The 20,281-nt window shown below is 51.3% G+C and overlaps 1 protein-coding gene across 3 annotated transcripts in view; it reads left to right on the forward strand.

Annotated features, from left to right (window-relative positions):
• Positions 1–20,281, forward strand: part of SLC38A10 (solute carrier family 38 member 10) — a 38,635-nt gene that overhangs the window by 10,768 nt on the left and 7,586 nt on the right. The window contains exons 2-9 of one of the 3 annotated variants that reach the window (XM_049811829.1): positions 214–375; positions 3,106–3,204; positions 4,029–4,211; positions 6,189–6,300; positions 6,496–6,602; positions 12,584–12,737; positions 19,133–19,303; positions 19,586–20,065. In XM_049811829.1, coding sequence (XP_049667786.1) covers positions 283–375; positions 3,106–3,204; positions 4,029–4,211; positions 6,189–6,300; positions 6,496–6,602; positions 12,584–12,737; positions 19,133–19,303; positions 19,586–20,065 — 1,399 coding nt within the window. In that variant the 5' untranslated portion in view covers positions 214–282. Of the gene's footprint in view, positions 1–213; positions 376–875; positions 987–3,101; positions 3,205–4,028; positions 4,212–6,188; positions 6,301–6,495; positions 6,603–12,583; positions 12,738–19,132; positions 19,304–19,585; positions 20,066–20,281 lie in introns of those variants that run through there. The other 2 variants (XM_049811830.1, XM_049811828.1) reach the window with 2 other exon arrangements.

Genomic DNA, 20,281 nt, shown 5'->3' on the forward strand with positions numbered 1-20,281 from the left:
CACAAGATCATTTGGGCCAAACAGATTCTCAGTGTAATGCACGTTGCTTCTGGTACAGCTGCATAAGTGATGAATTTCCCCCGTTTCTTGAAGGGAATGATTTAGTACCAGGAAAGGCAGCGGGGCTGTGTTGCCTAATGGCCGCAGGGCCCCCTGCAGGGTAGCGTACACTCCCGGTTGCTCTCTGCTTCCCTGATTTTTTTTTTTTTGGAGAATACTCAGAAGATCGCACAGTCGTTGACTTTGGAGAGTTGTTCGTGTGTTTCCAGTTACCTGCTTTTAATGAGGGTTTCCGTTGGCACGTGGAAGGACGTGACGGCAGACCAGGCTGTTTTCACGTTTCTAGCAGCATTACCTTCTGCACCAAAATGGCAAGTGAGCAATACGTGCCTGGCCAGAATAGTAACAGGCTTTAAATAGAAGTGTAAATCCAAATGTGGACACGGAAAAGACCATCCTCATTTGGAAGGCTGGCAGAGTTGGGCTTTCCCCCCTGTAGTTCTAGCAAATGGGTAGCATGCCAACAGTAAATGAATGTGACAGATAAAATTTGTTCAGACTGCTGTGTTTACACCCACACGCAAGATCCAAATCATCATTTTCCACTTATCGGCTCTCTTGGCAGTTCAGTTCCTACCCGAACACGCTCCAGTCTTGCTGTTTAATGTCTCTATTGCAACTGGCAAAAGGAATTGTATTCTTTTACAGCTTTACCTTGTTAACATTTTAAAGTTTTTAAATTCCAACTTCTTTTTTTTTTTTTTTTTTCCTTATGGTAGCCACACAGTACCCAGCACAATTTTGCTGGGAGTTGGAAATGCAGGGAAATCATTTGGTCGGGACCAGTGTGCACATACCTAAATATAGGCTCCATTACACCACTTACGTGGCAAGCCGAACCTAAAGCTATGCGTTTTTTCCAAGCATCAGGGCAATACGCCGTCCTCAGCCCAAGCAATCTTTCTAAGTATGTTATTCTCAGCTAGGTAGGTTTAATTTTGCTAACCTCTGAATCACCTTTTTAAAAAATAAATAACATAAAGCAGAAATCCTTTTCCTTCAGCACGTAAATGCAGCATACAGTAGGGACAAATAAATGCACTATTATTCTAGCTTGAAAAACTTGACCCTGCTTTACTTGTGAGTTCAATACCCTTTGCTTTTTAAAAGCTATCCTGTTGTTGCTGAAGTTGCAAAGTAGGTCACTCCTCTACAGTTATGTAGCATGGAAATTTGCTGTGGAGCTGAGAGCTGGGAGTGCGAGGACTCCAGGGTTACCTCTGCTGCAGACTCCTTGCGTGACCTTGGTCAAGTCACTGAACCCTCTAATTAAAGAAGTGTCAGTAGAGCTTTCCAGGAGAAAACTTCTAATTTCTGGAGATGGCTATTCTGGTGCAGATGGATGCAAAAATGCTGAGTTCACAGGGACAATAAAAGTCAGGATGTTGTTCATTGCCTCTGTGAGCATCAGTTCCCTGCAGGCTGAGTTAGTACTGTGCTCAGAGAGCCTGTACAAGGTGGTCCCTACAGTGAAGGTGTAGAACAGATACTCTTGAGGTAGCTCTGGCCATCTCTGAAGCAAGGCTGCTTTCTCCGAGACTGCTCTTAATGCTTGTGCTGACTTGCCTGCTCTCTGCTCAGGAGGAGCCATGTACTTGTGCCCTCTTTGAGGTGCAGTGTAACAGATAATGCAGGGGAGGATCCCTGATCCTTTGCTGGCCTTCAGTGCAGTCATTTTGCTTAAAAATAAACCCTGGGCGTGTCAGGACATGCTGCTTGTTGTATGCTTCTTGTCCTCTTGCTCTGCCTTGAGGAAGTGGTGATGGTCAGGGGGGCCCAACAGCGTGTCGTGGGGGCTTAAGGGACACTGTGCTGGTCCTCCAAACCCAAGTTGACCAAACGGGTGCAGTTAGGTCATCGCAGGAAGCCTGGGTGCAGCTGGCCTTTGCACGGCTCTTTTTCCTGTGTCGCTGCTGTTGCTCCTGCACTAACGCGAACCTGGTCTGGCTGTGCCATCCCATGCACTGCAGAGCCTCTCTGCTTCCCTCCTTTCCTCTCCTTCTTGGGCCTGGATGTTTGGCTGGCTCCCTTCCTGTCGTGGGGCTGAAGTACAGGACATAGTTGGTTAATCTGACGGAGGTCGCTGCATTGAGGGCAGAGAGGAATCTGAAATGGAGCTGGTCTCCTTGCTCCCTGCTGGTAAATGGCTGTCACGGTGCTGCATTTGCAGACCCCGCGTGTGTCTCGCGGGTTCCTGCGAGCCGATGTGCTCAGCTTCCTTTGTGCAGAACTGTTTGACGTTAAGGGATTAAGGGTTAAGGATTTTTCTGCTTGGCCTCAGCTTGACACACTTTCTCTTAATGGCTTTGTGCCCACTGGAGCTGGGGATACCCTCTTCCCATCTAACTGGATGCTCGCCCCCTTCTTGTGAGAGTTACTTCAGTAACATGAAGCCAGGATGTAGCCACTTGAATTAAAGTAACAAGAGGTTAATGAGTTGCTAAAATATGCACCTGATGTCAAAAAGTACATTCCACATGCTTTCCAAGTCTGTAAATACCCCAAATCCTGTGTAATTGGTGCTCCCAGCTTTCTATGAACTGAGCTCTAGCAGCAGCGCTGAAATATGACAGGCGCTGCATTTAGTTTTGTTTGTTTAACTTTTCTTTTAGACAGTGTGATGCTCTAACCTTCTTCCTGCTTTTACTCTGTAAACACTGCGTTGCTTTAATTATCAGCATAGAGAGCTCCAAGAACAATAATCTGCAATGCGCTGCCTGGCCTGGTGCCACTGGTGTTTCACTGGAACAAACGGTCATTCATTTTGCAACACTTTTGAACCAAAATGTTTACATCACACGTTTAGCTCCACGTGGTGGGGTGGGGAGAGCAGGAATATTTTTGCAACACTTAAAGTTATGAGTGTTCTGAAATCTCTTGGCATTAGCAATATAAATTGTGGAATAGCAGCGAGTGTTTATGCTCCATAGGGGGAAGGTGTCAGGGATTCTTTGCTGCTGGGCTGAGGCAGAGAACGTGCTGAAGTTGGGTTTTTCTCTCTCTGCAGAAAGTTTCCTTAAATAATTTACCCTTTTCTACAGTCAGGTCTTGCCTACCTATGATAGCTTGGATGAGCCGTCTGTTAAAATCATGAGCTCCATATTTGCTTCTTCCCTAAACGTGGTCACCACCTTTTACATTACGGTAAGAAACTTCCCCTTCTCTTTTCTTGCCAGAAGTCAGGCTCTGGAGGGGCATCAGGAATGATGATTTATCTTCAGTTGGGGCTGGTTTCTGCTTATCTGTATTTATTCTGAAAGATAAGTCATTTTGATGGAAGTAAAATTAGATGGGAGATGATGAACCGAACAGTGCAGGAGGCATTTGGAGAGTCCAAATTTTCAGCGTGGCACACTTCCTTGGGTGGAGGCAGAGTGGAGACCCAGCTCTTCCATGCGTATCAGCCTGCTGTCTGCCTTCCAGGGCCCAGCCTGGAGCTGGAGATGCTGCCCAGAGTTTAGGAAAGCTTCTTTCAGCCTGTTGCAATTGGAAAGATGTGAAGGAAGTTATGCCTCATAAAGCACCGGTTAATAAAACCGAGTTAATAATTCCTGAGAAGAGCCTTGCCCTGTGAGCTAGGCTGCTGTGGGGAATCGTTATGGCCCCTCCTTTGTTGGAGGGGGCCGGTCTGTGGCCCAGGCAGCAAGCAAAATGTCACTGCTCTGCGTCACAGGCAGTGGCAGCGTTCCCTCACTGCAACGTCCTCCATGAAAGACCCCAGTATTTGGTGAGAAACTTGCCTCTGCTTTTAGGAAGGTCCCACTATTCATTAGCTGCCTGTCTCAACTTTTGGGGGTGCTGCAGCTGGGGTTGCTGCAGGTTGCCTGTGGAGGTGGCCCCACACTCCCTCCTTGGCTGGCTGGTCCTAACTCGTAGGAGGACACTGTCCTCCAGCCTTTTGTAAAGAGCAGATAGGAATGTGCTTTGGAGTCAAACCCCATCCGCTCACTTCCCCTCCTGCCGGACAGGTGGGCTTCTTTGGCTACGTGAGTTACACTGAAGCCATTGCTGGGAACGTCCTAATGAACTTCCCTTCCAACCTTGTGACGGAGATGATTCGAGTGGGATTCATGATGTCGGTAGCTGTGGGGTTTCCGATGATGATTCTCCCGTGCAGACAGGCGCTGAACACCCTTCTGTTTGAGCAGCAGGTAAGATCATCTTGTGTGGCCAGGAGCAGCTGGCTGCCTTGGTGTGCACCTTTGAAACTTGCTTTTTGAAGTGCTACTGTGACTCTTTGGCTTCTGCTGCTGGCTGCTGACCTGGGCTAAAAATGTGCCTTGGTTCTGTGAGACTCCATTGACAACTGCATGTTTCTGACTCGTGGTAGGTACTCGCTATCCAGAGGGACAAACCCCCAACCGACAGTGAAATTATAAGTGCCTGGTGTGTGGTAACGGTGCAGCAGGAGGCCTGTGGCAGTCTGTAAATCCTGCTCTGCAGAATGATTAATCTCTGGTACTTTGAGTTTCTTGTCCTCTCTGCAGAGGAATTTTGTGGGCAGAAGTGCTGGAGTTGCGAGCCTGAAGCCTGCTATCGCTGTGCTGCACCCCGGGTCCCGTGGCTGCTGCTTCCCTGCTCCGCTGGGGATTTCAGCTCTCACGCAGAAGTGTTACACAGTTCAGAGCCGAGGTGGTTCTCCCCCTCAGAAAGAGAGAGAAATGTGTTTTTGGAAACAGAGGAGCCTCCTTATTTCCTGCTGCTCCAGCTGGCATCCTTTTGCTGGCCAGCTCGATCTTGCTTTACATTTAGCTCAAGCTTCTGTTCCTGGCCTCAGAGCCCAGCCCAGCCTCATTCCTTCTTGCTTCTGTGTGTGCCTGTTCATTTCTGCTCTCTTATTATTATTATTATCCTTACACCTTTGTCAGTAGTCCCCTGAGCAGCCTTTTCCCCTCCGGGTTCAGATGTCCCCTTCCTCCAGTGCCTCCCCTGGCTGTTTGGTGCCGGTCTGGTGCAGAAGCATGCAGTGGAATACAGCCCTCTCCCACACGTTCACCTTTCCCAGGGTCAGATCTTCAGACAGCCTTTGTGACTATAGTTGGTCTGTCTGATTTAGACTGTAAGTCCCTTGTGGCAGTAGCGTGTTCTCCTCTGTGTATTGTACGGCACTAAGCATGCCGATGGTATTCAGTAAATAACAGTAAGAGATTGTGGGAATGTTCTGAGGCCTTTGTGTATCTGCATAAATAGAAACCTCTTAGGGCAGGAAATAAAACTTGAGCAATTTATAGCTCTAAATCCTGCCACTTCTGCCTGTGAGAAGCCCCAAGCTCTTTTCTCACGTCGGGAGGGCCTGAGGATGGGGGAAGACGATCGGTGAAAGCCAGCGGGTGCAGAGGAGTAAGCGCTGGAAACGCTTGGGAAGACTTTGGTTCTCGCCTGGGCTCAGCTCGTTGCTCTTTCGGCTCTGAACATGTCACTTTACGTTCCTCTTCCATCTGTGGAGCCAGGAGAGCAGGGACCCACTGGTTCTCCCGGGCATGTGGGTTCGCTGGCACCTCTGCCTTCCGCACCTCCCGCTCGGAGGGTGGGGATGGGAAGCGGAGGGCATCTGGAAACCCTCCAGTATCAGCAGCTCCTCAGCAGCACCAATCCTCCTCTCTGCCATCTAGCTGGGGTGTCTTCTGTCAAGTTCGAAGAGCTGGTACATGTGTTGTAACGCAGTGAGAATAGCCCTGTTCCCGGAGATGTTAGGGGACACCTTGCCGTAGCAAAACCAGAACTCTTCCCCCTGTGATCATTCTCCCTTCTGCCTTCTCAGCTGCGCTTCTTTCTCATGCCCTTGGCCTTGGGGCTGCTTGCCGAGGCCGGGGGGGCTGCAGCACTGGCACAGGCGCTGGGATACAGCTGCACAGTTCACGTTTGGGACAGGATGGAAACAGCAGCTCTGGCTCTGGCTCCGTGCCCCCCCGTCAATTCTTGTTTTGAAGGTTCAAATGCAGTTGCATATTAAAACTGCTCAACCACATCTAACTGCCCCCCCCCCCCCCCCCCCCCCCCCCCAGCATTCACCTCTGCGGGGACCATAGTGTGGAGGTGACAAAGCTACTGGAGTAATTGCTTAGGAACTGTGGGGTTGTGATACAGGAGCTAAACTCATTCTCCCTCTCCTGCCCTTTCTCTTCCAGCAAAAAGATGGCACCTTTGCTGCTGGGGGTTATATGCCCCCGCTTCGGTTCAAAGCCCTGACGCTGGCTGTTGTGTTTGGAACCATGATAGGAGGCATCATGATCCCGAATGGTGAGTGAGGAGTTGGGGGCAAGGGCTGGTTGCTGGACTATTTTCTCTGGTCTCTTTTATTTGCTTTTCTGGGTGGGATGGCCAGGCTCTCTGGGCTCACACCCTAGCCTGCCTGGGGGCTCAGACAGCTGCCACGTGCTGCTGCTCTGGCAGTCCTGGAAGGGACCTTTGCTGACTTCTCTTCTTCTTTGCCAGTGGAAACAGTCCTGGGCCTGACAGGTGCGACGATGGGAAGCCTCATTTGTTTTATCTGCCCAGCTCTTATTTACAAGAAGATCCACAAGAATGCACTTTGTTCACAGGTCAGTGCTGATGCTGCTTGACATCCCCCTAAGCCCTCTTCAGAGCCTGGGAATGTAGTTAATTTGGCTGCAGTGGAGAAACTGCTTGGCACCTCCTCCAGCTGCCCCCTCCAGTTTGCCCAGTACAGGTGGGAACTGTTCTGGTCAGCTGCTCTGAGCAGCATCACTGATGGACATGCAGACAGCAGCAGAGGAGGTGCTGGCCCAGTGCATGGCCTGCCCTGTGCTGGAACACCAGCTCTTTTTGTCCCTCTAGCAGCAAGTGAAGCGTTCATTTGGTGCATAAAATGCTGCTTCCAGTCCGCCTTCTGGTGAGCTTCAGGTTCTGTATCTGCAGAATGGGAAATCCAGGCAGCCTATAAAACCTTAACAGGCCTTACATCCCAACCTGCCTGGGCTGGGTAAAATAAACAGGGTTTCTCAGCGATGCGGTTCTTGCTGCTGACCCTCAGCTTTCTGGTTTCAACCAAAATAATAATAAAAAGGAACACACACATAGAGGTGTTGCTCCAGGAATTGATTTTTAAAAAATTGGGGTCACTCAGAGGCTGTTAGAAGTTTAGCTTTTCCTCTTGCTCCAGTTTGAATTGGCCTCCTCCGGGACTGAAACAAAGTGGCTCTTTGCTGGGCTTGATCTCTCTGCTTCTGCAAATACTGTGCTTTTGTGGGTCTGAAATTAACATGTTTTGTTTTTTTTCTAACAATAACTTAATCCACTGCCTTTTAGCAGGCCTCTGCCCCAGCATTACCAGTCATGACAGTGCTGGGCTGGGAATAAGGTTTTCGGCAAACTGCAGAGTCAGCAGGGGGAGAGCACAACATTTTTGTGGGTCCTACAGAACTAATGGCTTTTTCTGTGTTTAATGACTTGTGGGTTTGCAAACGTACATGAAGTTTTTAAGCAGGGTGTATTTTTTTTTATTTCCCCCTGCTTTCTCTGACACAAGGAAATAGTCCAACTTTCCAGCTTTCACTCTGAATTCTGACACTTTGGTTCTAACTTCTTTGACTGAAACCCCAAGCAGGAGTCTGAATGCCAGCCTGGATTTTTCAGGGAAACAAAGAGCACTTTCAAGAATTGCTTTCTATTCCGGCTGAGCCAGAACGTTTCTCTGCAGTGCCTTGAAACTGCACTTAGGATGTGCTGAGCTCTTAGACTGGCTGCCCAGAGGCGACTGTCAGCTGCCTAGTGTTGAACACTGGGGCCCTCACAATGCTTGACCTGAAACACTGGTCACAAGGCTGGTGAAGATGTTGGTCCTGCAGAAATCCCTGCAAAGAAGTAAGGGCTTATCTAAAGCATCAGCCCCCAGGTTACCCTGGCATTTCAAGGGGCTGGTAGCAAGCTGTCCAGCCTTCTCTTGAATGATCCATCACCTGTCAAGTCTGCATACTTGCTTTGACCGATGCTCTGAAGTGCTGCAGAAAGGGCACACCTGCCTTCAGAAACACGCTAGGCTGCAGAGCACCTCCCCGCCTCCACTCTGGAGCTGAATTCTGAGTCCACCCTCTCCTTGTTCCTCCAGGTCTTCTGCAAAGACTCATTTATTCTTTCCCTGAAGCTCTGTCTTTGGTCTCCTCCTTCATTCCTGCTTTTCTTTGATCAGACGCTCCACTCCATCAAAATATGCTCCTGTGAAAAGTGGCAGTCAAGGGGGAGAAGGAGCCAGCCGTGGGCATAGCTGTCCCTCCCTGCTTTTTCCTGTCTGAGTACTGTACACGTATGTTCTCCCTCCCTCCACCATCTTTAGCTTTCTTCCAAAGCAGCAGACCTTCTCAATGCCAGCTCTTACGCTTGCCTGCATTATCTTGACTCTTGTGGTACTGCTGCTGAGAACTGGCTGCTTTTATTGGGCTACCTTGGGCATCCAGCAAAGTCCTGTCTCGGGCAGCTGTCCTGAGTTCAGCGGGGTTAGAGTTAATTTTCACAGGCAGCTTACGGGGCTGGTGAGATAGGAAGTTCAGATTTATCGAGCTGGGGAGATGGTGGAAGCTGAGGCTACAAAACGGGGAAGTTGCACTAGGAGGAGTGAAGAGGGTTCCAGGGGGAGGGATATGGACAATCCCAGATGTTTGCTGGCTAGCAAGGAGCGCTAGTGGCTTCTGCCAGTGAGTTGTTAATTATCGCAGCCACTGGTCAGCCAGCCGGGGCTGGGGACAGCAACTTGGGCTAGGCTGTGGGGTGGCTTGGTTGAAAAGCTTGCTGTGTTGCAAAGACGATCGGGTAACAGAGGAGTTAAAAAGCTTGAAGTCAGGCATGCAGCGCTGTGAATAAATTGGGGAGAGCTGTTCCCTTTCTTGTGGTTAAGCATCAAGTGTGTTCCTGTAAAGGTGCAGGTCTGTGTCCTGCTGCCCTCTGGGAGCCTGGAGGGGGGGGACGGATGGGGGACAGCACTGAGGTTTGGCAGAGTGCTGCTGAAGGTCGCGTTAAGGTCTGTAAACAGAGTGTTTAACTTCTAACAGGAAGGTGTTGGCTTCCCAGTGTTGACACAAGCCTGTCCGAGAGGCCCCTCCTAGGGAGGCTGGAATTGCTGTTGTCCCAGTTGGGGAAGAGGAGCTACAGAGAGGCTGCTCGAGGTCAGGAAATGACCCCTCGGTCTCGCTCCTGTGCGGATGGAAAAGAAATTCCCCTCTACCCTCCCCTGGTAGTGTGGTGGCCAGCACACCTTCACTGCAGGCGCTTTCGGTCGGTATAGCCCTTCAAGCGCAGCATCTCTGTCGCAGCGCAGCAGAGGAACCCGGCAGTGACCGGGGCTCTGCATTCCTTCGCCATGACTCTGTCCCTCCAAACGCTCGGTGTCCAAAACAGCACAGTTTGGAGGATGTCGTCACTCTACACAAATGCAGTTTTTTTGCTTCCCACTGATGGCTTAGGCGTGGTTAGAGGAGATGGTCTGAGCTAATGACACTTCTGTACAAAGTTCGAGTTATCTTCTGGGAGGAAGGATGGCCGAGGGAAAGCAACCAGCAGAGGAAACGGCAGCGTAAACTTCCTCTCCTGAATTCCCGTCCGTGCTCAGAGCGCTCCTCTCGGGAGACAGGCCCTTGCCTTGCTGACCTGCCTGTTGGAGGAGGCTGCAGCCAGAGGGGTTTCAACATCCCCTTGCCATGTCCACGTTGAGAGGTGCTTCTGGAGAAGTATCCCTGTTCTCCTGGGGTTCGCTTTTCAGAGATGTGGGGGAGATCCTTCCTGTGGCACCAGATGCTGGCTTATAACTGCTCTGCAGTGTTGTCTCTCTCCTTGCTCCAGGTTCTCAGCTCTTCAGCTGGATGCTTTGGGAGTAGGTGGCTCCTCTGCCTGTGTTTGGTTCCTCAAGACACCAGGTCCTTGCACCCCACGTTCCTCTTCCTTTAATTGTCAGATTAGCCTTGGTGGTCCCTTGAGTACAAACTGCCTGGTTTTCCATGTCATAAGTATCTCCATGGAATTAAGCCAAATCGTGGACCCCTTTATTTTGGTCTTCTGTTGTTGACGGGGTAGGTGAGGAGGAGGCGTGCTGACAGGGGGGAGCTGAAGGTGAGGGATGGCTGCTGGTTTGTGGACAGCCCAGCCTGTGGACTGTTCATGGGCTGCCATGTGTGCCCGTACCCGCTGCTCTGGGAAGCTCACAGATGAACTCCAAATGTTAAACAATCAAAGGGGTTTGAATCCAAGGCATTCAAGCCCGTGGTTCCCCACTAAGATAAGAAACAACAAAAATCCTTTTAAAACACTTAATGTTTTCAGTCGTTTCCTACAGTTCCCTTCTTTCCCACATTGCTCCTAGTTCCTGTGGCACCAGAATAGATCCTCTTTGTGGAAACGTTCTTCCTCTCCGCTGTTGTTTCTGGAAGATGCCAGAACAGCCTTCCAGTTGCAAAATGCATTTCTGCCGGGGCTGTAGATTGTGTGAGGGGAGGAAGTGGACGAGCTCCAAGCTGAGGGCAGCAGTGGCAGGGACCTGCTGACTCTGCTTTTGGCCTGAGTGGGGTGGCAGGATATCTGCTCTTTGTGCACCCACACGGCAAGGCAGGGAGCAGATTTTACTTCTGTTTCCTTTGCAACATCTCTTAAGGTCTGGCCTCTGCTCCCTGGCCACATTGCTCACCCCTTGTCCAGAGCTGCTTTGCATCCCGCCAGCCTTTTCCTTCTGAAGGCGTCTGTCTGTCTGCAGGGGTGTGCTGAGAACGGGGTCTCCTGGGCCCAAAGGGGAGAGGAAAGCATGAGCCTCTCCTCCTTCCCCCGGAGGTGCCAACTTTTAAATTTCTCCTTTCAATTTCACTTTTCCCCTTTATTTTCAGTTTTCTCCCTCTGGCAGCTTCCAGTTGTAGCAGTGCTCCCCTGTGGCTATTCCTGGTTTTCCTCACACTGAGTAGCATCCTTTTGTTGTGCTTTTTGTGAATCATGATGTAAATACTGCAGGGTAAGGATTCTGAGGGAAAAGGATGAATCCTGCAGGATGCGGTCCTCTCGTGAGCTGGTATGACAGCCCAAGGCAGAATCACCAGTACTCTGGGTGTTGCACCGCTCTGCAAAGGGGCCAGGCGGCTTGTGTGTTCCTACTGGACAGCAACAAGATTGTGTACCAAAGCAGAATTTTTCCTTCGCAGACTGAGACTTTTATACGATTGCCTCGTGAAGCATGCGTAGCAAGCTATTGTTTTTAGGCATGTGGTGGAAAAAGTGGTGTCCTCTCCCCAGCAGCCTGCAGTCAGCATGCACACAGCAGGAGTGGGAAAGAGGGGGGGAGTTGCTGCATCATAAATACCAATTTGCTGCAAACTTTCAGCTTCCCAGCATTGCAGAGGCATTTTCTGTTTTGCCTATGATGGGTCCTGTTGCTTCCATGGTCTGTTGTGAAGAGGAGTTTGTGGGGAGACCCATGTTTCTAGCAGAGGGTGCCACTTCTTTGCCTGGTTCCTTCAGCACAAACTCTGGCCAACTTTCTTCTACCGGTTGTTCACGGCACCGTTGATGCGTTGACATGCAAACTAGGTTCCATGAGAAGCCCTTACTGTGACAATTGCAGTGATTAACTAGGTAAAAATAATATATTAGAGTTTAATTAAATCTCCCCAGTCAGTGTTGTGAGCCAGCAATCCATCCGCTCAGCTCTTTGAACTGGTTCTGCTCTCGTCTGGAGGAGCAGGCAGGCGTTTGGCAGCCCTGGCACCGAACACGTTTCTCTGCCCCTGTTGCTGTTGCGCATCGTTTTGTTTGTCCTTCTCGAGTTACCCCATGAATGGCTAGTGTTCCCAGAGATATTTTTTTTTTCTGTGCAGAGATTTTTTTTTTTATTCTTTCTTATGGCTCATGTGGAATCAGATCCTTTTAGATCAATTTATCATTAGATTATAAGCTGTAGAAATGTTCTTTTTGGTGGTGGTCACTTTCTCCTTTTTGAGCTAGAGAAATTCGTAGAGCCCTTCCCTCCACAGGATCCAGATTCTGCCTTTATTTTTATTCTATTTGGTCCCAGCTTTCTGGAAATTTGTGAGTTACTTGTTATCAGCTTCTTGAGCACTGGCCACCAAGACTTGTGTGGGACATCTTATTCTTGCTTTCAAAGATAAGAATTTTTAAACTGCTCCCTAGATCTCAGCCAGACCTGATTTCATGGTGTTCTAATGTAGCTGCTGGAAATAGTAGGGAATGAGTCTTTGCAGCTGGACTTATGTCTGCCACATACTTTTTTTTTTTTTTCTATCCTGACATCCTGTCCACTTGCCTTTGAGCCGTTTTGATACAGGAGTCGCCTTTTCAACAGCTTCCAGCATCTGAAACTCTCATTGGTATGTCTCTACATCCAAATACAAGCCTCGGCCAAAAGCTACTGTTTTTTCTCGTTTGCCTCAAATTTCTCTCCTTTCCTCTCTCTTATTGACATGTGTAATTGCACTGAGCTTTGAATTATTTGGAGACACTGTTTGCATGAAGAATGCTGTATGGAGCAGTCCTGTTTGTTTTGCTGTGCTAACTGAAGCTCTGGCATGTTGTGCAGATTATACTGTGGATTGGCCTTGGAATACTGGTTATCAGTACGTATACCACCTTGTCTGCAACGGAGGACGCCCCTGTGAAGACAGAAGTGGTGGGCTTGGAGCACGTGGACAGAGAGGAGAACAGAATTGACCAGGATTCAGTCAAAGTCCCAGGTATGTGTCTGCTTGAGTTGTGCTTCCCAGCCCTGCTCCCAGCTCCACCTCTTAAAAAAAAAAAAAAAAAAAAAAAAATTTTTTTTAAAAAAGTGTGGTGGAAGCAGGGTCATTTCCAGGCAGCTCTGTGCATCTAGATAGTATCCTGGGGACTTTTCCCAAGAAAGCCTGCAGTTTTGCCTTCTGCAAAAGCCTGGTGCAAGCTCCGATGGTACCTTGTGGGAGCTGTTCTTTTGGGAAGGGAAAGGAAAGGTAGGGTGTGGGGCTGGGGTCCTCCGTAAGGCCAGAGCACAGGTCTTCCCATTCGGAGTAATAAACACAGCTCTGTGAGCACAGCCCAGCGATGGCTCTGTGCTGGCCACCTGTACGAGGGGTGCGAGTGGCCAAACAGGGCTGCTTTCACCATTTCTGCCAGCGCATTGTCCGCGGTTCCAATAACAAGCCATTCATTGCGCTCAAAGGTATGTAAATTTATGGGCACTGACTTTTTTTGGTTGTGAGGATATAAATTTGGATTCGGTTTTAGCTCTGACAAAGCCTGTGATTATGCCTCAGCTTTGTTTACTGGTTCACGTTATTTATTATTTGTTTACTGTGGCCGTTGATAGAATTACGGCCGATCCCTCCCTTCCCCAGCTGCAGGCTTGCCTTGCAAGGCCATCGCTAGCAGGTGTCGTGTGACCCTGTGCTGCCCCTCATCTGTAGCTGTGTCCTGTTTCTTTATTTTATTTTTGTTTGGTTCTGCTCGTGCCTTTTTTTTTTGTTTTGTTTTTGTTCTTTGGGGGCCTTGAAATATCCTCGCAGAGATTGAGAACGGAAGGGAGAAAGGGGCTGTCTCTTCTGGAGATTATCCTCCCTCCTGGTGGTTGGCTGTGTTCCTGCCGAGCAGCTTTGAGTGTCTCCGAGACACCGGTGCTGCCGCCGATAACATTCACTCCTGGGTTGCTTCGTCCCTGGCAGCGGTGGAGTTTTATGCGTTCGTGCTCCTGGTTTACCCAAGGCGTGCATGCCTTCTCAGGCACTAGGATGCCCGTGAACTCTGAGCAAAAGATGCTCTCAATCCCTTAATCGAGCACACTCAGCAGGGCTGGGAGGAGGGATGCAATTGAATTCTTCCGTCTTGGTTAATTTTGGAGCAGTAATGGCCAAAGAACAGCTGCTCGTTTCAGGAGGAGTCGTTAATGACACGTGTTCTTGTGACTGGGAAAATAAAAAAAGTCCCATAAAAGATGGTGTCCGCTGGAGTTTGCTAAATCTCTTCTCCACTTCTCCGCGTGAACTGGGGCGGCAGAGCAGGACGCCTGCGTCTAATCATCGCGTAGCGCAGCGACTCGTCGGTCGCCCTGCCGTACCCACCGCGTGTGCCCAGAGCTCGTCGGCATTAGCCCTTATTGCGTGGTACTTGCTGCTGGATTAAATAATCCTACCTGGGAGGAAGGCGGTTTTAGTGCTCTTGGTTCGTAAACTTCCCAGGGAGGAGCTGTGCAGCTCCTAATGCGCTGACGAGCATCTGCCCAGGGAAAGCTCAGCTGCCCTCCGAGTCCAACGTGGTCCCTTTCGTAGCGGGGGGGCTGCTGGCTCTGCCCTGGGGAGCGGAGCCTGGCCGGGGTGCTCCATTCCGTGGGAGGAGGAAGCGGGATGGCACGGAGGGAGATGGAGCCGGGCAGAGGAAGGGGGACAAGGACTCGCAGGGCGGCCGGCGCTGGTGAAGTGGTGATGGGTGGACGTGGGGCTGCCCCGGGGAGAGCCGCTGCTGCGAACTGCCCCGTGCCTTGGATCCGTGCCTCCCTGTGCCTCTGCAGGATGTCGGCTTGACTAGCAATGAGAGGCATTAAATGGTGCCCTTCATCCCCCGGCCCGCGGCTCCCCCCCTCGTCCTCACCCCGCTTGTTTTGCAGAGACAGGAGCCTGCAGCCTGGAAAACACTGCAGCAGCTGCATCCTGTCATTCAAGGGGAGTGCAGGATGCGGGCTGCCCCGCATCACCTGGGTGCCCTCGCCGGCGCACATCTGGTTCGTATTCCTTGCACGGGGCTTTAGCAGAAACATGCGGCTTCTCCCCAGGCACCAGTGGTGGGTGCTCGGCTCCTTCCCCGGGTGGAGGGAGCTGCCGCGTCCCTTCCCTGCACCCCCCTGCCCCGGGTCGGGAGCTGCCTGGCCGAGGCAAAGCTGGGGGCTGCGCGGGGCCTTTTCCCAGTCCTGCCTTCACCGTCTGACTTTTGCCTGTCAGCATGTGAGAGGAGTTTTATTGGCCTCTTTGATGTTACGGAGACCAGAACTGTACAGACTTTCATTAAAACCCTGCCCTGTGGGCCCTGGGATTATGAATATTAGAACATTGCCCTTTTATGTGAACACGTATTGACCAGCAAACTCTGAATAGTGTTTTTACTAACGACACCCAAGTGCCCATTACAGCCCCTGCCTGTATTGCTTGAGGTTTACTGTCAGCAGCTCTTCGGGAAAGGTATAAAACCCCTTTCAGAAACGTTCTACCGCTCCATGCAGCGTGTGCGCGTATGTTAAAAGGTTGCTAAGCTGCCTGTGAAAGCTCATGAAGGCAATTATCCATTTAAAAAAAAAAAAAAAAAGCTAATTAGGCAATTTCTCTCTGTATTTGAAAGCACCCTAGAGGGTCTCATGGGGTGGATTAAGATTTTGTAATATTTTTCAGCTCCTTACTTGATCATTGCTGCTTCATTTTCTTTCTCTGGCGTTGTGCAATATCGGGTAACAAAGACCTGATTCACGCTCCTTATGTAAGAGCGCCCTTTCCCCGGCGCTCCTGGGAGCCAGCATGCTGGGGACCCTTCTCCATCCATCCCACGTGTCCTCCTGGATGTGGTGGTCTGCGCTATATGGACTTGGGTGAAACTTGGGTCTGTGTTCGGCTTCTCCGCTGGCTGCCGGTGAGCTGCAAGGCACGACGCCGAGGGCTTCGCCGTCCCTGCGCTGCATCTGCATGTTTGCCCCCGAAAAAGAGACCTGCCTGGCCGCAGGCTGCGTCCCTGCAGGCGTTATTAGCCAGAGCAGCCCCGAACATGTGTGAAACGTGGATTATGCACAGCTCCTAATAGCTGCAGGAACAGCTTGACTCTGCTGCAGCTCTCCCTGGTGCTTTGTGCGAGCGAGCTTTTAATAGTGCCTGTGACACAGAAAAGGAACTATCAGCCTCTTGTAATTTGGGTTCGTTTTTACTGCTGGTGCGTCAGGAGACAACTGTGAACTAATTTCAGTGATGCCATTCGATAACCTTGTGAAATCTGTAACCGTTTCAGGGGGAGGGGGGTTCCTGGAGGCACAGCTGGGGCCGGGGGGGGCTGCGTGGGGCTCCCTGGGGAGGGCTTGTCCCTGTCCTGCTCGGGCGTGCAGGGCTGCTCGGCATATTTGAGGGCAGCGGTTTTCCCCCAGCCCTCTGCCCCGCTTGTTCTTCGTTTTCCTTAGCACGAGCTCTTGGATCTTGTTCCATTTCACTGCGCTGAAAGCGATTTAAGCGAGTCTGGAGCTGGACTGGCACGAGCAGATCCTGAACCCCGTGTCCCTCGTCAGCTCTTGGCCGATGCTCCGGGCATCGCTCAGCGGCACGGAGAGGGTGGTGTGTCCCTGAGCTCCCTGTGCTGTCCCCAGGGCTCCCCCGGTCCCTTTGCCGGATTCCCCTCGGCTCAGGGGGAGCACAGCGCGGCCCGTCTCGCTGCCTCTGCTGAGAGCAGGCTCTGTGGACCCAGCTTTCAGCTACAGTCATTGCTGCGGTGGACGAGAGCGATAGGAAAACCGTGTGAGGAGGGATTTAATGCCTTTCTGGGACTGTTGCTACTATCCAAACCAGGAGCGGGGAGGGGGGAAGGGAAGCTTTTAGGTTGCTAATCATGAAATTTTATTGCAGCCTAGAGAGGCTGTTGGCAAACCACAACACATACGCGCGCGCACGCACACACACAAATCAGTTGCAGAAAGCCCTGGCTTCCCTTCGCCGCCCCGCGCGTGTGAGCGGAGCTGCTGAAGAGCATCGTGAGCCGGGGCGGCTCGGCAGGACCCGCCGGCAGCAGGGGCTGTGCCGAGGCAAAGCAAACCCTCCTGGTGCTGCCTAACGCCCAGGTCCTGTTGTTGTAAGCCAAAAAGCTTTTACAGCCTCTCAGCCCTTGCCTGTAAAGTCCAACGCCACTCATAAAACATTAAGAGGCACAGCATTACTGTAACGCTCTCCAAAGGGACCTGGAGGGCGACTAGACAGTTAGAGCGATTATTACACATCCTGAGCAAAATTGTTCTCTGCAAACCACATATAGCCCCTTATAGATTTCCATGCAGTGTGAGAGGTCGTTAATTCACGCCCTGATGATGAACTTAATTTTGTTTCCTGCTGAGCAAATGACGGCTTAGAGGCAACTTTGTCTTATTATGGCGTGGAGACTTTTATTTTTGTTTGTGTTTTGTTTGTGTTTTGGTCTTTTCTTGCATTGTTTGCAGAAGAGGGAACATGCCTCTGTCTCTTGATTTACGATTGATGCTTCTGCCAGCAGCGGGTCTCCCCCAGCCCCTCGGTCATGTCCCGCACCCACGGGGGGTTTCACCTGCTGCAGGGTCCTCTGGCTAAACCCTGCTGTGCACATGGGGGTAGTTCGGGTTTTAACTCCTCCATTTCCCACTTGCGTGGAGAGCTTCCCCCTCACTCTTCCTTTTTATTTCCCCTCTTGAACATCATCTTGCTGCAAGGCTGCCTCGGGTCATCATTCTCTTCTGCTGTGGGAACGGCTCTGCCCACGTTGAGGTTCCCTGGATCCTCTGGTTTCAGATGCACCGCAGTCTTCTCCAAATGCAGCCATCTCCCGGCTTCATGAACCAATTAACGACAAACTTCACTCCAATAGAGTAAATAATTTTTTGCTGCGAGGCCAGAATTTAGCTGGGAACATCCGCAGCCGTGCCGAGCGCTCCCCTCCCCGGCCTCAGCCTCCTGCTTCCCAGGGCCCCTGTCCAGGGCTGGGCACTGGTTCCTGCAGTCCATTTTTTCCTGAAAGGAGGAGTGTCCTGCCCTGACTTGCTGAACCCTGGGAAGTCCCTCAATGGAGAGAGGGACCCTTGGGTACTAGACTCGAATTTCTCAGAAAATCTGAGTCCTTTTCCCCTCCCACCGTCATTCCCGAACCAAAGAAACTTTGAAAGCTGGCCAGCCCCCGCGCACGTCCCTTCAACTGGGTGCAGAGCTCTGGGACAGAGAGTCCAGGTTTCTGGAGAGGCGCTGGGTCCTTCTGGCACGGATCCCTCTGGGCCAGGATTTTGTACTTATTTCGTTGGGGTTTTTTTTCCCCCCAACTTGGGTAAGGCCCACGCAGCTGAAGTTGTGGCAATCTCTTCTTTCCCATGAGTTCATCTTGTAATAAATCGCACCAGCCCTGCGGAGGGGGAGGAGAAATTTGAAAGATGTTTATAGAATTAATTCCCCAAAGGAAATCACATGGGGGAGGGCAAATGGGGGGAAGAGTTGGGAATTTTTTTTTTGTTACAGAAGATAGATTTTTTTAATTTTTTTTTTTCAGTGTTTGTTGGATGGAAAAAAATCTGCAGAACAACTTTAGTGCTGGGAAACAATTAGATTTCCTCCTCTGCTGCTCTTCTAAGGAAGAGTTCACTCCCTGTTCGCGCCGTGTGGGTCGTATTCTGCCACCCTGGGTCCCATCCTGTGGGACGTGCCACGAATTCCACGTGGTTACTCCAGCGCTGAACCCAGTAACTGGTCTGGCTGGGATGCATCTTCCGGAAACATCCCATCTCTTTGAGAGAGAGATGGGGAGAGTCCCCCGTCTCCCTTGGGAGTTTCCCCTAATGCCTTATTTAATCATGCTCCTCAAAACTTTGTGCCTTCTGCAGGGTCGTGCAGATCTTCTCCCTCCTTCCCTCCCATCCTCCTTGCGTCATTCCAAGGGCTGGGGAAACGCTCGTGCACAAAAAGAAGAAAAAAATAAAAATCAAAGAGGTTTTGAGCCGCTTTGCGGCACGCAGCCAGCGCAGGCGGGCGATGGGGGGCTGCGGCCGGACCCTCGCCTCGGTTTCTCCCGGTGCTCGGGGGTCCGGTGTGGGGGAGCCGGGAGGATGCTACCATCTGGCGGCATGGGCTCGCAGCGGCAGCCGGCTCCATCCCGGCCCTGCCTCGCTGCCTGGCCTGGGCTTCTGTGCCAGCAGCTCCATAAAAAGCCACTGTAGGGAAAACAAACAAGCGACCCCAGAACAAAAGCCCCAAACCCTCCGTACTAACGCTGAAGGGAAAAAGGGAAAATAGCTGTTCAGCTTGTGTTGGGGGGGGGTTTGCAGCAGACAAAGCAATTGCCTTGATCCTGCCGGTGGACTGACAATGCAGCCGTGCGTAACCTCGTGCAATTAACTGTCCTGCGTTTGCAGACCAGAACCCGGCAGTAGAGGAGGCGGAGGATGACCGCGATAAACCAAAGCTGCTGGATGAGAAGGAGGAGATGGAGCAGCCACAAATTAAGGTGCCCATGGAGGTACCCAAGAGAGAGGAGGAGAGAGGAAAGCCGGAGGAGAAAGTGCAGCTTGACCGTCCCGATCAAGGTAACGAGGAACCTAGGGAAAGGGTGCCAACTTTGGAGCTGAGAGGTGTACGTTGCAGGACTATTGCAGATAAAGATTCTGATACCTGCTTGTTACTTCGTGGACTGAAGGTGATTTAGTATTTGATGCTCTCGAGGCTCATTAGGAACGCAGCCTCCTGATGAGGAAGGAAAGACAGGGCTGAAAAAGGGCAGCAGGTAGTTGGGTGCACTGTGAACCTGCTGCCTGTTACTTTCTCCCATGGGTCTCAAGTCCCCTAACCCTGCCTGTCGTCTGCCCTAGGGATTGCCCTGCCTGTGGGGGAAGCGCATCGCCATGAACCACCTGTCCCGCATGACGAAGTGGTCGTGGACATGGGGCGGGAGCGGGAGGAATCCGATGAGAACAAGCTTGTGCCCAGAGGAGCCAACGATGGTCTGCTTAAGCCGGCGCTGGAGGAGCCAGCCGCACTGAATCCCCAGAAAGAGGCACTTGGCCCGAAACAAGGGAAGGAAGCGATTGCTGAGAACCAACTGCAGGGAGGGACTGACAAGCCCGTTAAGAATCCGAAGAACGTCCTGGAGGTGATCGTGCAGCAGGATGGCAGGCCGCCATACAAAGAGCTGGAGCCAGACAAACAAGCGCTGGAAGCCAAGGCGCAAGCTGCCATGCCGGACGGTGAGAAGAAAGCTGAGGCTGCAGGTGACAGGGAGAAATCAAAGCTCCAGCTCCCCAGGAAAGCAGAAGAGGCTGCGAAGTCCTTGGAGAAGGAAGGCGACCCTGGTAAGCTCCCTCCACGGCAGCTTGTCTGAACAAACTCTCCTCTTGGCCTGTAATCCCCCCCCAGAGACTGGGCAATTTGGTTATTCCTACCTACATCCCAGTGTTCGCTTTTAATTTCACGAGATTAGCGTATGAGCATGCACAGCCCCTTCAGCAGCTGTTGGGGAGAAGGAGGAATCTGGTGGCTTTGACAGCTACTATAATATCTGTCAAACA

Source organism: Accipiter gentilis, chromosome 10, assembly GCF_929443795.1.
Source record: "Accipiter gentilis chromosome 10, bAccGen1.1, whole genome shotgun sequence".
Classification (NCBI taxonomy): Eukaryota; Metazoa; Chordata; class Aves; order Accipitriformes; family Accipitridae; genus Astur; species Astur gentilis.